This window comes from Larimichthys crocea, chromosome XVII (genome assembly GCF_000972845.2).
Source record: "Larimichthys crocea isolate SSNF chromosome XVII, L_crocea_2.0, whole genome shotgun sequence".
NCBI classification, from domain to species: domain Eukaryota; kingdom Metazoa; phylum Chordata; class Actinopteri; family Sciaenidae; genus Larimichthys; species Larimichthys crocea.
In genome coordinates this window covers 23997203-24015689 of record NC_040027.1, presented here as the reverse complement: position 1 = coordinate 24015689, position 18487 = coordinate 23997203, and the positions used below count along the sequence as shown (strand labels likewise).

The 18487-nt window shown below is 40.6% G+C and overlaps 1 protein-coding gene across 2 annotated transcripts in view; it reads right to left on the bottom strand.

Moving 5' to 3' along the window:
- Positions 1–5408: 5408 nt before the first annotated feature.
- The window catches only part of armc9 (armadillo repeat containing 9), a 31050-nt gene continuing 17971 nt past the window's right edge, over positions 5409–18487 (bottom strand). For both annotated transcript variants that reach the window (XM_027290437.1, XM_027290438.1), the window contains 6 exons: positions 15795–15893; positions 14509–14624; positions 13562–13713; positions 12915–13020; positions 9386–9576; positions 5409–6169 (listed from right to left, as the gene is read on the bottom strand). In XM_027290437.1, the coding sequence (XP_027146238.1) occupies positions 6147–6169; positions 9386–9576; positions 12915–13020; positions 13562–13713; positions 14509–14624; positions 15795–15893 (687 nt within the window). In that variant the 3' untranslated portion in view covers positions 5409–6146. The remainder of the gene's footprint in view (positions 6170–9385; positions 9577–12914; positions 13021–13561; positions 13714–14508; positions 14625–15794; positions 15894–18487) is intronic.

The window sequence follows — 18487 nt, the reverse complement described above, 5'->3', positions numbered from 1 at the left end:
GTCGATGGATGAAGCGGAGAAGAGGAAAAAGAAGTAATATCAGCTGGCTGCTATGTCTTGTGTTGCTCCACTTGCTTGACGTTTGGCTGTCTTAGGAAAACTGTCACTCCTTAGTTTTTGATCAGAAGTAATAGAAATATAATGAATACACGTGTACAACCGTCTGTATTTACGACACTTTGAAACCGGGGGCGCTAAATCACAAAAATACCAATTTCTACGTAATATTGCTTTGACAAGAGACGCAAAGGTTAAATATTATGCTACATTGGAAGTGTTTTCAAACAATGTTCTTCAGTTTTACGAGAGAAAATAATTCAAGGTCAAACTTAAACTAACTGGGCGTTTTGTCAAATGTACATCTAGTCCTACTTTTCTACTTCCACCTCTGTTAAAGAGCAGTGTACAGCTGTTTCTCTGAGCTTTTCTATGGGACCTTGGCTATATCAAGCCCAAATTTTAAAACCAGAAGGTGTTCAGAATAATGGAAAGTTTGAACATCTCATTCATTCTGACAACTGAGCCAATTCTACAGCAAGCAAATACGTGGCTATTCGACTTAGATTAACTGTTATTTTCTATGCAAAGAATCAATCCTCAATAAAAGAAACTGTTGTCCACAGATGGGTCACTCTTGGTGCGTGCAGATAAGCCTAGAGGAAAGCAACTGGCGTGGCTTGCTGTTAAACTGGTGCAGCTGTCATCCAGTGATTAATCTTTTCTCCACTTCCTGTTCAAGAATCATCAGCCTTAGACTGGCATTTATTGTTTCCCACAAAACATACTGACACACCGTTTGGATTTGTTGTACATCCAGTTCTTTTTTCTGTGTGTCTGTACACACAGAAGAACTGTAGAGACCATTCACGCTGAAGGTTAATGGATAGTTTGTGAGGACATTCCTGAGAAGGGCAAAAATGTAAAAGGTGAATTTCAAATAAGCTTCGGTCTTCAGTCTGTTTGATGAGTCTTAATGAGTGTTAACCTTTAACAAGATATGCTTACGGTAATAGCCAGAAGCTCTGACAAGAATTCCTTCTGTCAATATGTAATGATGTTTTTTTTTTTTCCTTTTTAAGTTTGGTATACTTACCAAAACTATCAAACATTTTCTGAAAGGAAAGACACACAGCTTCAAGTGTTTACGACAAAAGAGCAGTTGTGCGGGTCACTCCTCGGTCTGTTCAAAAGGACCAGTCAGGAGGAAACAGGAGGTTCGGGAGACACTGAAACGATGTCTCTTCTTGGTTGGCGTCACCTTTTATCAGCAGAGCGCAGGACTGTCTACTGATAAATGCATTTGAAAGAGGTGCCAGTGATCCTGATGACAGTCAGGGTTCTTCAGTCGAGGATGCTCATGTTGTTGGAGTGTCTTCAAGAGAAAAGGATCACCAACTGGGTCTTATTTTTGTAGTGTTGGGCATTATTCTCACTGTTATTCTAACATTTCCTCACCAGATTGACTGTAGACAACGATGCAGTGAGTGAAACACAGGTTTTAAGAAAATCTGGAGTAAGATCATTAACTGCTTTCCAGGTTAACTATAAAAAAAACTATTTTGTGTCCTGATTCAGCTTTGCAATGTGCACAGTTCTTCAGTGCTATATATACATATACAGACATGGGACCCTCTTTGAGACAGGATCCACTTAAACGTTATCATGTCAGGTTTTGATTAGATTAGTCCAAACTAGGATCTTTTGGGGCTTTTGTTCCCCCCTACTTTGCCTTGTTGATAATCCAGCCTATGCTATACAAAACAACTTGTTTGGTTCAGCCTTTTAAAACTAAAATGGTGAATCATCCTGGAGGTGAAATGTGTTTTCCTGTACTTGATGTTGTAAAGGCCAAGAGAGTCATGAAACAATTCCCGAAGTGTGATAAAAGCCAAACTGATTGTTTGATATTTTTTCCATATCAGTAAGGCCCATGCTCCAGTCTTTATCTACACTTTTGTTGTGATAGAAAGCAGCAGCTTCCTCTCTGTCACCGATACAGCTGGACAGTACCAGGGTTACACAGCCACCTGGCTTCAAATGCGTCAGCCTGTCATGTGCGGCCTGTTTCCTCACATTGTACTGCTTGCTCACTGGCAGTGTCCACAATATTAATTGCTGAATATGTCCTCCCTTGGGGGGCTGCATGGGAGAGTTAGTAAGACTTGTCCTGCTAAAACTAGCTGTATCTTTCCTGTAACCTTTATCAGAGGGTTAAGGGTTACAGGAACACCGTATGTTAGTGAGTCATGCCATGATGAGGTGTTGACTAGTTGTGTTTTTAGTGCTACTACCTGAAGTTACAGTTAACTTGTGATATATGTTAAGTCTTTTACTGTGGTAGATAGGAGTCATTTTATGTGTTTCAACGTGACTTTGCCAACCACCCTTTACCAATAAAACTTACACAACAGAAGAGGGTTAGCACCCTCAATGAAGGCGGTCTTATCACGTGATACAGAAAGTGTGTCAAAGCTGTGAACTTTCAATGTCAAACTTGTAGTATGCAGATCTGATAAGTAACATTATTAGAAACTGGCCTTTGGAAATCATTTTTAAAAAAAAACTGTTTAAAAGGATCCCCATTAGCTGATTCAGTTGCCAGTCTTCCATAGACACTATAATACACTGAACAAAAATATAAATGCAACACTTTAGTTTTTGCTCTCATTTTTCATGAGATGAACTCACAGATCTAAAACATTTTCTATATACACACAAAATAACAAAATTTCTCTCAAATACGGTTCACAAATCTGTCTAAATCTGTGATAGTGAGCACTTCGCTTTTGCCGAGATAATCCATCCCACCTCACAGGTGTGGCATGCTGAACAGACAGCATGATTACTGCACAGGTGTGCCTTAGGCTGGCCACAATAAAAGGCCAATCTAAAATGTTCAGTTTTATCACACAGCTCAATGCCACAGATGTTGCAACTTTTGAGGGAGCATGCAATTGGCATGCTGACAGCAGGAATGTCCACCAGAGCTGTTGCCCGTGATTTTGAATATTAATTTCTCTACCATAAGCCGTCTCCAAAGGCGTTTCAGAGAATTTGGCAGTACATCCAACCGGCCTCACAACCGCAGACCACGTGTAACCACCAGCATGTTCACCTCCAAGATCGTCTGAGACCAGAAACTCAAGACAGCTGCTGCAACAATCGGTTTGCATAACAAAAGAATTTCTGCACAAACTGTCGGAAACCGTCTCAAGGAAGCTCATCGGGGTCTCGATCTGACTCCAGTTCATCGTCATAACTGAGCTGAGTGGGCAAATGCTCACATTCGATGGTGTCTGGCACCATCATCAAGGATGAATCCCGGTTTTCACTGTTCAGGGCAGATAGCGTGTGTGGCGTCGTGTGGGTGAGTGGTTTTCTGATGTCAGTGTTGTGGATTCAGTGGCACATGGTGGCAGTGGGGTTATGGTATGGGCAGGCGTATGTATGTATGTATGTATGGACGACGAACACAGGTGCATTTTATTGATGGCATTGTGAATGCACAGAGATACCGTGATGAGATTTTGAGGCCCATTGTTGTGCCATTTATCCACGACCATATCATGTTGCAGCATGATAATACACAGCCCCATGTTGCAAGGATCTGTACACAATTACTGGAAGCTGAAAACATCCCAGTTCCTGCATGGCTGGCATACTCACGTCACTCACCGAGCGTGTTTGGTATGCTCTGGATCAGCGTATACGACAGCGTGTTCCAGTTCCTGCCAATATCCAGCAACTTCGCACAGCCATTTATTGTGGCCAGCCTAAGGCACACCTGGCAAAATATTCATTCTGTCTATTCAGTATCTTGATATGCCACACCTGTGAGGTAGGGTGGATTATCTTGGCAGGTAAAGGAGAAGTGCTCACTATCACAGATTTACACAGATCTGTGAACAATATTTGAGAGAAATGGTTATTTTGTGTATATAGAAAATATTTTAGCTCTTTGAGTTCATCTTATAAAAAATGAGAGCAAAAACAACGTTTATAATTCTGTTCAGTGTATATGGACATCGTACCTGTGATGTCACCCACAGGTTTCTGAAGATCAGAAGATCAGCTCAGAATGTTGTGGTTTTGACCGCTGCCATCTTAGCAGTCCTGCCTCTGCCGCCTCCTGGCTAATTCTAAAAAATTTGGCAAAGATGTGGATTGTTGGTGGAGCTTAAGCCAGCTGTAATGGCACCCACCTGTCAATCAAAGTGGCCATGTTGCTAATTAAGCATAGCGTTAATAGAATTTAAATGGTTGATGTAAATTTCAGCTTCAGTACAGTTGTCATGAACAGGGAAATTAGCATATTGAGACCAAAACTGTTTTTTGTACCAGGCTGTAAACATGTTTATCTCTGCTGTGAAGTTGGATATTTTAACATGTGGGCTTATGGAGATTGACTTGTTCTGTAGCCAGCCTCAAGTGACTGTTCAAGGAACTGCAGTTTGTAGCATTTCTGCATTGGCTTCACCCCACAACCGTTTGGTTTATACACACAAATATTCATGGGATAAAATCTGTATCAAGCTATTACAGTGGCTTAAAGCTATTTGTTAATTTGCAGTTTGAAACTTGGATGAGCTATGTATTTGATGTTGGCTGGTAAATGGTCTGAGAAAACTCTATATACAACTGTATTTTTCAAATCATGTGTTTTTGGTCTTGGAGGACACATTCATCCATCCGTGATGACAAATTAAACTTTCTCTCAGAGCAGCCAATGGATTAATTAACACAGAGCTAGACTAAACAGGCTTAAGTATCTAGTAGTATTGAGTGACAACCGGTTTTAAGTTTATATCTTGAACGCTAACAATGATGAAGACTTCATCTTTTGTAAGGGTGCGGCTGGCAGGTGAGGTGGTGAGTGTGACAGCTTTCGGTTTACAACACGATATGGGAGCAGAAATCTCCCTGCTGTGTGACATCTCGATGAGTTGAACACAAAGAGTTTTTTCTTTGCACAGTGGAGCACAGAGGTGGGCACACAGCATTATGTGGGCACAATATGCCAACTACTTGCTGGCAGTAATTATGTAAGGGGAGTTGATTTATGATTCAAGGCTGAGCCAATTGGGATGTAGCATGGAGCTAAGAATCCTTCAACAAGAGTCATCAAACGAGAAATTCAATTGTACAGTCAAGTGTACAGTCGTTAATGCTGCAAGGAATATAGATTTTAAAGACCAGAAAACAGGTCACATGTCACATTTATTTAAAACCACTTAGAAAGTATCAAAATCCATAACTATCAAACTGCATTAGAACAAAACTGTAGCAGTTAACATAAATATACTGTACATCACAACACCTAGAAAACAAAATGTACAATGCAATCACACAAATTCAAGTTGTGGTCAAGTATGGATGGTAGTGTATATTAATAGCAATAAGCAGTTCTCAAGATTTCTTAAAAACATGCACTAGCCTGACATCTCATGTCAAGACCTGTGTCTTTCTTGTAAACATTTCCTGGAAAGTTATAGAAGAGCAGCTACTCTAGATATGAGATAGTTTTCTATTTGATGTAAAGCGGCTACAATTATTTATTTATGTGGACGGATATTTTCCACCAGGGTCAAAAATCAATATATACAGTACGTAGTGAAATTCAGAAGATAATAGATTCGTAGAATCAAGATGAGAACTTTGCAAACGAGCTGTACAATCAATTCAAAAGGCAAACATTGTCATATTATATGAATTATTGAGGATTTATCAGCAACAAGGTGCCTCTGGGACTGTGAAGAAAATGGGGAGGAATGTGCTTATGTCATGCCCCAAGTCAGAGCTATATTTCCGAATGGGTTGTGTATTGCTGTGGAGGAATTTTGTCATGACCGTAGGATATTGCACACATTCATGTGTGCCTAAAACTAGCACCTGGTGGTTGTGATTTTTTTTTGGCTGACCTCATATCATGTTACAGAAGAAGTTTGTGCTGAAGCAGAACGGGTAGGGGGTGGGGGACGGAGAGCCACAATCCTTCACATTGTTCAAGCCCCTCCTCCTCCTGCTGCTGCTGCTGATCCTCGACCATCTCTGTTGCCCTGACCCTGATCGCAACCTGGGGGTATGATGTTACAGGAAGCCTGATGCACCCGGGGAGATAGTGCTACTCCATGGTGACAGCCCCCTCTTCACCTCCTATTTGACTGGCTGCCTGAAGGAGGAGAGAGAAAAGGGAGGGAAGGAGGGGGGGATGCAGAGTGGAGAAGAGAAGGTAAAGACAGTCAGATTTTACCTTAATAAAAAGAAAATTATTCACATTCACTATTAATTTTCCTTCATTAAAAATCCTAAATCTGAATATGCAGAGACACGAGATCTTTTCTATTTCACTGAAAAGACTATTTTAATTGTACATATGCATTGGAGGTTTCAAGTTTCCACATCACATAGGCCTCCAAACTCGTTGTGATGTCACAAAATCATGCTCGTACATGCCCTCTTTAAACCGACATTTAAGGTGAGCACAGAGAAACTTTCCCCTTCAGCAGATGAATGTCAAACCTCCAAACTCACAGGCATCACTCATCAGGTTTAAACGCTGAGGTGAAATAACAACAACCAAAATGCAGTTTTGAGTCGAGGGGGACTTTAAATTATAGCAGCCACCATCACAAACAGAACAACTGGACTGTAAGTTTCATGGTTTCATTGGTTTTTCCGTGTGTTCCACTTTCTCTTGCTGCATGGCAACATAACAGGGATCTCTCATCACGCGGAGTCAGCCTTGTCGAGTAGGATAATGCCGTTTTTTTTCTCCATCCTCTCAACATGGTGAGGCTGCAGCGGCTCCTTGTATTTGCCGGCTGAGTGGGTGGTCAACAACAAAAACAGCTCCTCTGTATTTCCTTGGCCAAAGAGCGTATCTGTCAGTCACGGCGGATGTGTTTACTGAAAGTGGGCCTAACGGAGATCCTCTCTGTGCGTGTGGTTGGAGCCAGACTCTACCAAGCAGCAAATATTAGGCATAATAACCCAAGACAGTCAACAGAAGCTGCATTCAAGGCAATATAATAGCAAGAGCCTGCAGCAAGTGCACCAGTAAAAAGAAAGAAGTAAAAAAGATACTCACTGTCTACTTATTGTTTGCCATGTGTGTCTGTTTGTTGTCCTTTAAGCAGAACTAAGATTAAGTGATGTCCTTATAAGTTGACATGTCTGACACTCGCCAGGCCTCAAAAGTACAACACACACATACACAAAGGAGGATGTGGTAGTTTCGACTAACCATTAGGTCCTTTTACAGGATTTATGGTAAGGGCGCCCGGTCTAAGAGCCGGACGTACTAGCTCATCAAATGCAATTAAGATGCATGAGAGCACGGACAGATGTTATCACCCACCTAAGAGCTCCAGAGCAACTGATCAGGCTGTCTTCCCTGCAGTGACTCAAGTTCTCTGTTGAAGATGGGAAGTCCAAAGGAAGTATGTGTGGCTGGGATGGGCTGAGTGATCATGTCACTGGTGGTCAACAATAAATACCAATTAGTTTTTCACTTTTTCATGAAGTTTTTAGAAATTTGTGACAGTGATAAGTGATGGCCACGATCCGCCTGCAGACACTGTCATTGTCTTGAGCTAATTTTAGCTGACTATAAAACACTAATGTCCTACTTTTATTTGTTCTAAAAACCGCATACTTGTACGACCAACAAAAATGTAATTTTCACACTGTAATTTACCATGTTTGGTGTCATGGACATCTGACATAGTTCGGTGGCCTAAACAGTCATATCAACACCTGTTTGCCAGACCCAAAAAGTCGACGAGAGTTATGGCTAGTTAAAACATGTCACAGGTCCACCTTTGTGACTCTTTTGCGATTACCGAAATATCATTCTCTTGTGACTCGTGGTACTTTTCAAGGATTGTAAAGGTAAAAGTCAAAAAGACAACGAGGGCTGTTAGATTTAAAACACAATGTTCAAATATAAATATATAAATCTTAAATCTCTCAAATGCTTTGAAAACTTACAAAACCTGTCAAAAAAGTGTGGATTTATATATGTGAGTCTCAAGTATCTTTATTTTTCCTCAAGTTATTACTGGCAGATTTGGTTACAAAACTGCTCTATGTGTAACTTAAGATCTGAGCTTAGGGGAAACTGAAGCATGATTTGTCATCTTACCCCAAATTCAACTTTTGTCTAGTCATGTTATTATAAGTCTGCTTTTGTTTTCAGAACAACTAGAGTGAGCAGTTCTGGTAAAACCTGTTTGTGACGAGCAGGGAAATTATGACATTTCTTGGATATAAAATAGGTGAGAAACACGGGTGGGAAAAGGCGTGATATCGTTACAAACACTATGGCAGATTTATCTCTTTTTCTCCTTTCTGGGCGAGTTCAAACGGGAAACAGCTAACCCCAGCCCTATATTTACAGGTACCTCTGAATGCTGCATTCACATGGATTGAGACAGACGGCAGACAATACCTTTTGGATGGCATGGGAAAAAGAAAAAGATAGTGACTGAATGGCAGGACGGCAAAACGAATCACACATGTTGATATGTTGCTATGAGGATGTCAAATTATCTACAAAGACTGGAATAAAAAATATGAAATTATTTTGGGTCTGTTATTTTATGCAATTAATTGATGATTAGCTATTTATTGTCCAAATAGTCCAATAGTCCAGGACGGCAAAAAGTTCAAGTATTTTAACTTTTGGTGACAAAGCCACCTATCTTTACGACTGGCGGTGTTCTCGGTCAGCCTCACTTAATTTAACAGTCCTGTTCCTGTCCACTAAAATGACATATACAGTCTGATATTCTTCTATTTGTTTCAGCTGATGGCTACAATTGAGTGATATGATGAAACAGGTTTGTTGACCAGTAGAGATTTAAACATTACATCTTAGCTCAGCTAAGCTATCCCTACAGTACCTAAAGTAAAGTAAGCTACGAATCAGTTAGCATGAAGTATGAAGTACATGGATTTGTCAGGTATTTAATATCGCTGACTATCCAAAATGTGCCCATTTCTTTGTTGTTATTTTCTCTGGTTAGTTTGCTAGTGAAATCTACAGATTTATTATATCAGTATATTTGCATGGAAAAAACAAATTTCGTATTCTGTTATGCAATTTTATCCCTATTACCCACACCTACTGATAGTAAACAAGTTCAAAATACATTCTGGAAACAGAAACAGAGAGTGATATAAACAGTCCCAGAAAAGTTACTTATGTCTATTGCTTAGTTCATCTTAAATTACGATTGAGTGTTTTTCTAAGCCAACTTGACTTACTAAAAAGCACTGGACCTCCAAATCATGGCTGGCTATCTTGCAAATTGGCTGGTAGAGTAGACAAAGTAAACAGCTGGAACGAAAGTTTGCGAACACTGGCTTGTGGCCACATGCTTACTTCCACTTTGTCGCCCCCCTCCTGCTGCAGAGCTGGCAGTGCCTGGTCGGCTGCTCTGTTGTGGCTCCGACTGGGAAAACTGGGGTGCCAGAGTCAGGCCTCGACCCCGGTGAGCACTGTTCTGGCTGGCTGCTGGGTCAGGTGTACGGGGAATTTTGGGCTGGCTTGCAAATGCAGGGATGTAATCACCACTGATGACAAGTAAAAGAGGAGAGAGGGAAAAAAACAAACAAAAATAATGTTTTGTGGCAATAAATTACCATCATACAAAAAAAAAAAAAAGAGAAAGTACTTTGAAAACAGACAAACAACTTGGGATTATAAAAAAATCCTCAAAAATAAAACATGCAAGACATTATGAGATTAGTTAAAAAACTGGGTATAAGCCATTTGACCGTCAGCTTTTTTAGACATGATAAAAAATGTCCTCTATTGATTATTTTTTATTTTCTTTTTATCATAGCTACTCTCGTTTCTCACTTGCTTCCGGCTGGAAGGATCACTCAGAGGATCACTTTTATCTGATTAGGTGCCCAGAGGCCGTGAGACACTACAGCACAACAGATCTCATTTCAGGAAACGTTTCATAGAAATCATGCCCGTCTTGGGTACAACATCAACCTTGGACAAGCCTCTTGCCCTTGACATCTGATAAGATCCATTTCACTTGTTTTAGTCGATAGCTTCCATTTTTGGTGATAGCGTTTCAGACTATTTTATCGATACTTCCTTGATATCTAACAGGAACAGCTATCAGTAGGGACACCCTACCCTGGTTTTTGTGACTTCTATGTTTTTAGCCTAGATATTGCAGATTTTGATACTATAAAACACATTAAATATGCCTAGATATTGCAGATTTTGATACTATAAAACACATTAAATATCATTATATTAGGATGTTTAAAATGAGAAGCAGCATCATGCTATATATTTCAGAATAAATCAAAACAGGCATGTTTCCACAGTCTAGAGTAAGGTACAGCTGAATGTTGTTTTTACTCGACTTTGCCATATCACTATTTAAAACACATCTCTGTCACCGAGCCTTAGTTTCTTTTTCTTTTGAACTTTGGAATTCAGACAGGACCAGAGCTTAGATTTGAGCTGTGTTAGTGCTGCTTGAATCACCATTAGTTTATCATTACCTGAATGTTTTTCTGCTCAACTTCCCTGAAAATACTAACAATCATTATTAACTAAATCCAGCATATCAATGGATGATTGAATAGAGGATGTTAATGCGTTATTAGTGTCTGTCATAGTGTGAAATAATGCATAAAGATAATAATAAGAAATAAGAACACAAAGGTTAAACTTTTCAGTGAAGTGAAGTGTATTATGGACACTAATATATATTTAGACTTAATAGTTGCATCTTTTTATGCAAATTACACAATATTTTGCAGATAATTTACATTTAATTATAAAATAACAACTATTAGAAAAAGGCTGTATCGTAGCCAACAAAGAGGGGAATTTGTTGTTTCTATGACTCAGAGACACTGAGGATTACATGGCTCTTCTGCCTCGAGACACAAATAGTGATGAGCCAAACTCATTATTAGACAGGAGCCAAATGACCTAGGGTACATTCTGTGGAGCAATCCTATACCAAAATAGATGGGTGGATTTCAGTCCAGACATTCTTATTTCTACTCACAGTAATCACATTGGCCCCAACATCCCTGATATCATCTGGTATCATTGAGCGTTAAAAGCCGTTTGTTATTCTTTGACAAACACAAATGGGAGCCTCTAACAGGTTCTATGAACCTGCATTCTCAGCGCTGTGGTGGAGCAGTGGACTGAAATTTTCTAGGCATGTTGCAAAAATGGTCGCCAGATGCTAAAAATCTTTCTCACAAAGTAAGCAACTCAAGAATGAACGGGGTGTCAAGACTTCGGTCTTTAACGTTGATGTCTGAATGGAAAACAGCCTGGCTAGGCCCGTTCATTAACCTAAAAACAAAGACAAAGGTATATATCTTCTCATTTGGTATCTGCCAAATTGCCGTGTTGCTAAGATTCTATTCACCGATCAATGACGGTGTCCTGAAATCTCCTCACACTATAAAAGTCTTGTCTCCGAACTGGTGTGAAATGAGGCCACTGAAGTCGGTATTGCAGAGGTGTTTTACGTTCCTGAGAGAAGGGAGCAGGGATAACTGAAGCGGTTTCCTGGGACTCATTACTCTTGGCGGGACTCAGGAGTCAAGTTCCTCTGGGATTTAAAGGAGAGGAGAAGCAGGGGAGGTTTGATTGAATGGGTCTCTTTGTGGGCACTGCTCGTTTAAACACATGTCACAGTCTCACAGACCAGCTTGGCAGTGCTGAGTCACCGATCGGTGTAGATCAAAACTCTTGCCAACTCTCTCCACAGACACACAAATGCACTGACACACATCTCAGAGTTTTACTTTAGGTGAATGAGGTAAAACTGTATATTTTTTTATTTTTATTATTTCCCAACAGTCTGGTTCAGTCTTCTTTATGAGAGGTAGCTGCTATCAAAAGCTAATTCCACCTACAAGCCGAACATTTTGTATTTCATTGTGTTGTTGTTGTGTTCAAACTCTTTCTTGTGCTTTTTTGAAAGTCAAGTGGAAATTTGGAATCCATCTCTTTTGTTGTTTTTATAACCCACTGCTCACCATAAATGAATTCAGTGGTTCTGAGAGAATGACAGCCAGTCTGGAGCAGAGAGGATATAAAATATGGCACAACGTAGGTATGGTTCAGATTGATTTTACACAGGCCTCACTCTCTAACCATTTATAGCTTTGCCCACTCACGACTGTTGAGCAGTGAACTGAAAATTTGCAATTACAACAGGGCCCTTTCAGGATGGGCTGTATATATGACCACTGTACCGTAACTTATTATCCACCTTCTTTCAGCTGAACCAGCCTGCGGTAGAGATGGGCTGTCTCTCCTCCTCAGAAGTGACGATGATTCGCAGTGTGCCTGTTGACGCATGCTGCTGCTGGAGTACTTGCATTTATGTATTTTATATATTTCATGATATGTGTCATCAGGAGGGAGCCAGAGCACAAATTTTCAACCGAAATGCATATAAATTTGAAAAATAAAGTGATTTTTAAGTTGAAGTTGAAGTCATTTTTGTTGGAAAGCAGAACACACAGCTATCAAGCAAGCTGCTTTCAACAACTGCATCCAGCTCTCCCTCCAGCAGTTATCCCATGACACTTTCCACATAGAGCAGGTACAATCCATACTTTTTGTAATATTACTTACAGAGACTCAACAACTCCCACCATGAGCAAGTACTTGCACGTGACAGTGGCAAGGAAAAACTTCCTTGTAAACAGGCAGAAATGTTCAGCAGAACCCAGCTCATTGGTGATTCCTCATGTGTGAGGTTTCAAAATCAAACATAGCAACACACTGAGCTCATCAAGAAATTCTCACTGGGTCAGCCTTTAAATCGCAGCAGCATTCATTGAAACACACAGAGCCTCATGTTGTGTTCGTGTTGTGTCGTGTTAACATTTGTGTGTCAGCTTACCTGGCAGATTGTCCATTGTGTTCCTCCTGGGAACGTTCTTTTCTGGCTCGCCCTTCATATGGCCCGTCCAGCTCGGACTCTTGGGACAACCGGCCACACTCTGAGTCTGAGTGTGTGTGTTTGAAGGTGACAGAGATGAAAGAAGTATTAGAGTGTTGTCACACTACTTCTGGAATTATACTGGACTATCTGGCTTTCAAATATAAACTAAAAGTCAAATATTAAATAAAACAACAAAACAGAATTATTATGGCCACTATTGAACACCTGAGCAAAGTCTGTTATGCCATGTCATGCTGACATTAGTTTTATGGAAAGCTAAAATAGGTCATTAGCCATTTGGTGCCCATTTTCCTAAGTCTTTACCCCTTGTGCAGGAGTTTCCTTGCCTAGTGGACACTGGGCAGCACATCAAATAAATCTAATATAAATCAAATAACAAACAGCAGGTGGAAGGGAAATTAAATTGTCCCAAAAATATGCAGCTGATTTTCAGTACGCACAAAGTCTATCAAGAATGAGTAATGTGACTGCAAACAACTGATAAATAACCACAGCACTTTGACATGCTTTTTGACATTCGACTGCTGGCAAATGTATTTATGTTTTTACGAATGACATTTGGAAAGTAAATAACATCCACCCACTGATGCTGTGACGCAGAGAGTCAGCGGTGCTGGGTCGACTGCCGGAGCGTGTAGGAGGTCGGGAGTTGTGTCGGGAAGGAGGCAGACTTCCTTCGTCGCTCTTTTGTGTGCTCACAGGGTATTCTCTGTCCCTGCTACCATCACCCCCCTGACTGCCGGATCGATACACATACAATAAAGCTCAGGTTTTGTAGAACTTTTTGAAGAACCTGCATCATCATAAAACCTTGATGTTAATGGTTTTAATAACCTGCATCTGTACTACTGTTTGTGCTTTATAAATGTATAAAATTATTACCATTGGTTCTAGTTAGTACCAAACCAGTGGGCTACTAGTGTATTGTTGTGATTTGATGCTTCCTTATCTCTGGGGGCCAGGTCATGCCAAACACTCATACCTGTCATATCCATTACTCTAAAATAATACTGTCTTTTATCCCTGAGGTCTAGCTTACAGCTAGTATCAACACTGATCTCCTTTTCAGTACCGAGTGGTTTCAGTTCCAGTCTCCTACTCCAGACTCATTCACTCACATGAACAATTATGTCTGGTAATGATTAATGGCAAAATGTGTCTGAAACCAAATCTTCTGAACTCATTTTAATGGCCATAGAAACTAAAACAGAGGAGGGAAAGCACTATCATTGTCAAAACGTCCTACAGGTGAGACTATGAGCTATCTGTGCTTTTGTAAACTAGTCTGCCTTCATGGGAAAGAGGCCACATGACAGATGTCTGTGTCTGAATGTAGTATTCTCTGGTACTTAACACATAATTTGGATATGCTACTATGGCTGTACAACATACAATTAAAATACCCTTGAGCAAGAAACTAAACCTTACCCTACACACTTCCTGTCACTCTGACACTCACAGTCACTGTGAATTCACCTTAAGAGGGAACTCAAATTTCAACTGTCTTCTTGTCTGCGTGTAGTGAACTTACACTGCGTTGACATTACGATGAGAACTTGGTGTGACTGGCCGCTGTAAGGGTTCATCGACACTTGGTTGTGCCAGAGGGGTTGGTTTCCTCTTCATTTTGGCCATGTTGGTCATAATCTAGACAATCGATTAACAAGTAAGTTAATTAATTTGTGAACTTCATCTCCAATCAGTGTTGATGTGCTGCAGAAACAAAACATGGTAGACAGTGAATAAAAGAAAAATCTCTGGGGCAAGAGCTCCTATTTTCACTCCAATCTCCCTCTGTGTCTCCAAGATCATTGTCGAACAGTGATGAGCAATTACAGAACTTTGTAGACAGCCTTTAATGTGAGGGCTTGCTTCTTTAACATGGCCACTTTTGTATGTCACGGGTACACGCTGTATTTTCTGTAGCCATCTAGCTAGGATTGGTGTCCAATAGCTCTTTCATGCACTAATAGCACTACAAATACTATCAGTTGCCCTTGTTGCAGGTATCCTTTCCTTTAGCTGCTGCAGTACAGCATGGAACTGTGTAGAACACACAACCACCAAAGGACCTCACATCTATGTACGTCCAGCTGGCTCCAAGCTGGCATTGATAGCACAATGACATAATATCTTATAATTCATAAGGGATTAGTGTTTAGTGCCTCTTACGTGTGCACTACTAATGGCCATAGAAACAAAAGAAAACAAAGGAGGGCCAGTACTATCTAATGCCTCTTACGTGAGCACTCGTAGCACTACAAAGATTATCTTTTCCCCTTGTCGCAGGTATCATTTCCTTAAGCTACTGTAACTTGTATTAGCTGGAACAACCACCAAACCTCAGTGTACGTGCAGCCGGCTGAGTCGCACACTGCCAGAACTTATTAAGAAACTAGGACTCTTTTTTTGTGAGCAGTTTATCTCTGCATACAATATGTGTAGAAAATCCCTGCCTCCTTTCACCTCCCATCAAGGGAGGGCGGCGCCTTCAAGTCTATTTAGGCAGCCAGCTCACCTGTGTGAGGCTTTTTGTCCTTAATGGAGAACAAAGGAGCTGGCTGGCCTCATCCTCACCCTCCCTCATTCTCAATATTTGAGCTGCGTATTTGATAAAACAACCAGCTAACAATAAATGAGAATCAATTGGATCCCCTGTGTTTGTGCCATGCTCGTTCTGATCGACAATCCATTGCGTTGATTCACCAAACCACGAGCCAGTTTATTACTTCATACCAACCCCAAAGCAATATTTTACAATATGTGTATAGTGCGGAGTATAGTGAGTGTGTGTGTATGTTTTGCTCTTGCTCTTACTCCCAGGTACTCAGTGGTTAGAAGACTTTCCCCAGACAGTTCCCTGGGCTGTGGCTGGAGGACTTCCTCTGTATCAAGGTCCGTCTCCATTAAATCCTCCTGTTACAAGACAATGATAGCAAAATTACGTAATATGGTGTGGACATAAGGTGTGTTTCAGAAACATCTAAAAAGAAAAACTTAACATGCACTATTTTATGAGAAGTTGCACAAGATAAATCAAGATATCCAGGTTCATTTACAATGAAATAAAGGTTGTAACCTCTTCATGGTACACACGTGTAGAACATATATACAAAAAAAAGAAGAAAGAAGAAGAGTTATAGAAATATGACCTTAAATACACTAAAAAGTATGTACAGTAGGTGAAATATAAGTATAAAGTTCCATGTCATGTATTTATAGTGGAGTGTGAAGAGTGGGATATTTCTGTATAGCTTGTCAGGTGGCAGCAGGCAGAACAGGCTGTGGCTCAGGTACTGTTTTTTGATTTTCTTTTGGCTCTACAGAAGCACCTCAGCTCACTGATATCAATGATGCTCCAAAGATGGGTACCACTGACGTTCTGGATGTTTTTAATCATCTGCCGCAGAGCCTTCCCATCCTGTGCTGTGCACATCCTGTCAGGATGATTTCTATTGCTCCTCTGTAAAAGTTAACAAGGGGAAATTTTGGCATCTTTCTCAGGGCATTTCCTTGAGAAATACAGTATTTTGTGAGCTTTCTTTACCAGGGTTCAGATGTGTGATGTCCATGACAGCTGTTGTGTGTTGCTGATTCCCAGGAATCTAAAGCTGTTCACCTGCTCCGCATCAGCTACCATAATGTATGATTTTTCTGATGTTCTCTGTGCACCACCTTGCAAGACTCATTCATTTCATTGTGATATAAAGCCTCATTGTTATTAACGGTAATCACAAAGGTCATCCACAGACTTCATGACAGAGTTCTGCCAATGTCTGGGATTACAGTTTTGGGTGTACAGCATGATTGAGAAGGGCCTAAGCTAATACTTTAGTACAAGCGTCCTCTCAGCCCTACAGTTTAACACTAGAGTGTGACTGCCAGTCTCAACTGTCTGTGGATTTGCATTTCGATTATAGCATGGCTACCTGCTTAAGTAATGTCTTTAACTGATGACGTGCTTGTCTTGAGTCAATGACATTTAAAAGCAGCACCTCTTTAGTGCTTTTTAGAATTGCACTGTACAACAGCTGGCTGGTAGCCAGCTACTTATCATTTTCATTTTGCTTGTGTTATGATTTTATTTGGCATTTACCGCTTATTTCTTGAAAAACACATACAGTGTGATGAAACGGATGTAGAAGAAAAAGATCATTCGGCATTTGACCAAGCATTTGATGTTTGACCAAGGATGCAACATTTAAACAAGGATTTAATGTTTGAACAAGCATTTAACATCAACCCACTTGGTGGTGGATAGGGCTTGCTTTGCCCTGGCTCCAAAAACTGTCCATTTTATGACTTGGCATGTTTAAACTAGGAACGGAAACACAAATCAGTGAAGCATGGTTTGCTGTCAAAAGTGTCAATGAAAAAAGCCCATATTAGTTTGGGGGTCATTGTAGTAAATGTTAACATGAAAGCTGATGTTGGTGTCATTTTCAAGGTGTGTGAAGACTGAGTGCAGTCCAGTGGCAATGGCATCCTCTGAGGATTTGTTGGTAAAGGTCCAGACTTGCAGAGATGTTATCTTCTGATGTGCTAGAGAACCAGTTTCACAAAAAGGACTTCAGAATAAGGGAGACTGCCACAGGGTGGTAGCTGCTCAGACTAGACACTGCAGACTTTTTTGGTACAGGCACAATGGTGGCTACCTTGAAACAGATGGGAACAGTATCTGTGACAGTGATTTGTTTATATAAAATATCTGTAAAGACATTGATTGGGCACACTTTCTTGATATTAACAGGCCTGCAGCTTTGCTCACATTCACTCTCAGCTGTCACATCTGCAGCGGATAATGAGAGTGGCCGGTCCTTTTAACGGCTAACTCTTTGTTCAGGAGATCAAAGTGAGCATAAAAAGGTGTTAAGCTTATCTCGCAACGAGGCCTCACACAACACACAACACCATTATATAAAAGCCTCTGAGACGTGTTGTTTGCTGTGACTATGGTTACTTTGGTGGAGCATAATTGACTCTGATATATTGAACTTGTCACAATAACATTGATGTGAGTCCATGAATGAAGTTAAACACTAATACAGTGCTTGGCACCACGTCACACAGTACCAACAAGAGACCAGTGTAGTCTACACTGGTCTACATACTGTATATCAGTTCACCCTTATAGCCATGGTAAATGGATAGCTGCTACAAAGTCACCACATCTGAGATCAGAGGCAATGGAATAAGGCCACTTACACTCAAGGAATTCTTATTCGACCACAAGGGGAATAGCGGGACACACATACTGTACACATAGACATACACCTTAGAGACTTCAGCCACTTTAAATACTACTATATACCTTATCTTGATAACCCACTTTCCCACAGAATCTAATCTCCCAGGCCCATCAATCCCCTATACAAAACATGCACATGCACAAACACACAGATGGGAGACACCCAATATCAGTGTCATGCTGAGATTGCATCTAAAGGTTTGGGAGAGGTGTCAAATATGAGGTGTTTCTTTTCTGGCTGTCTCATTTTTCACCCATCCTC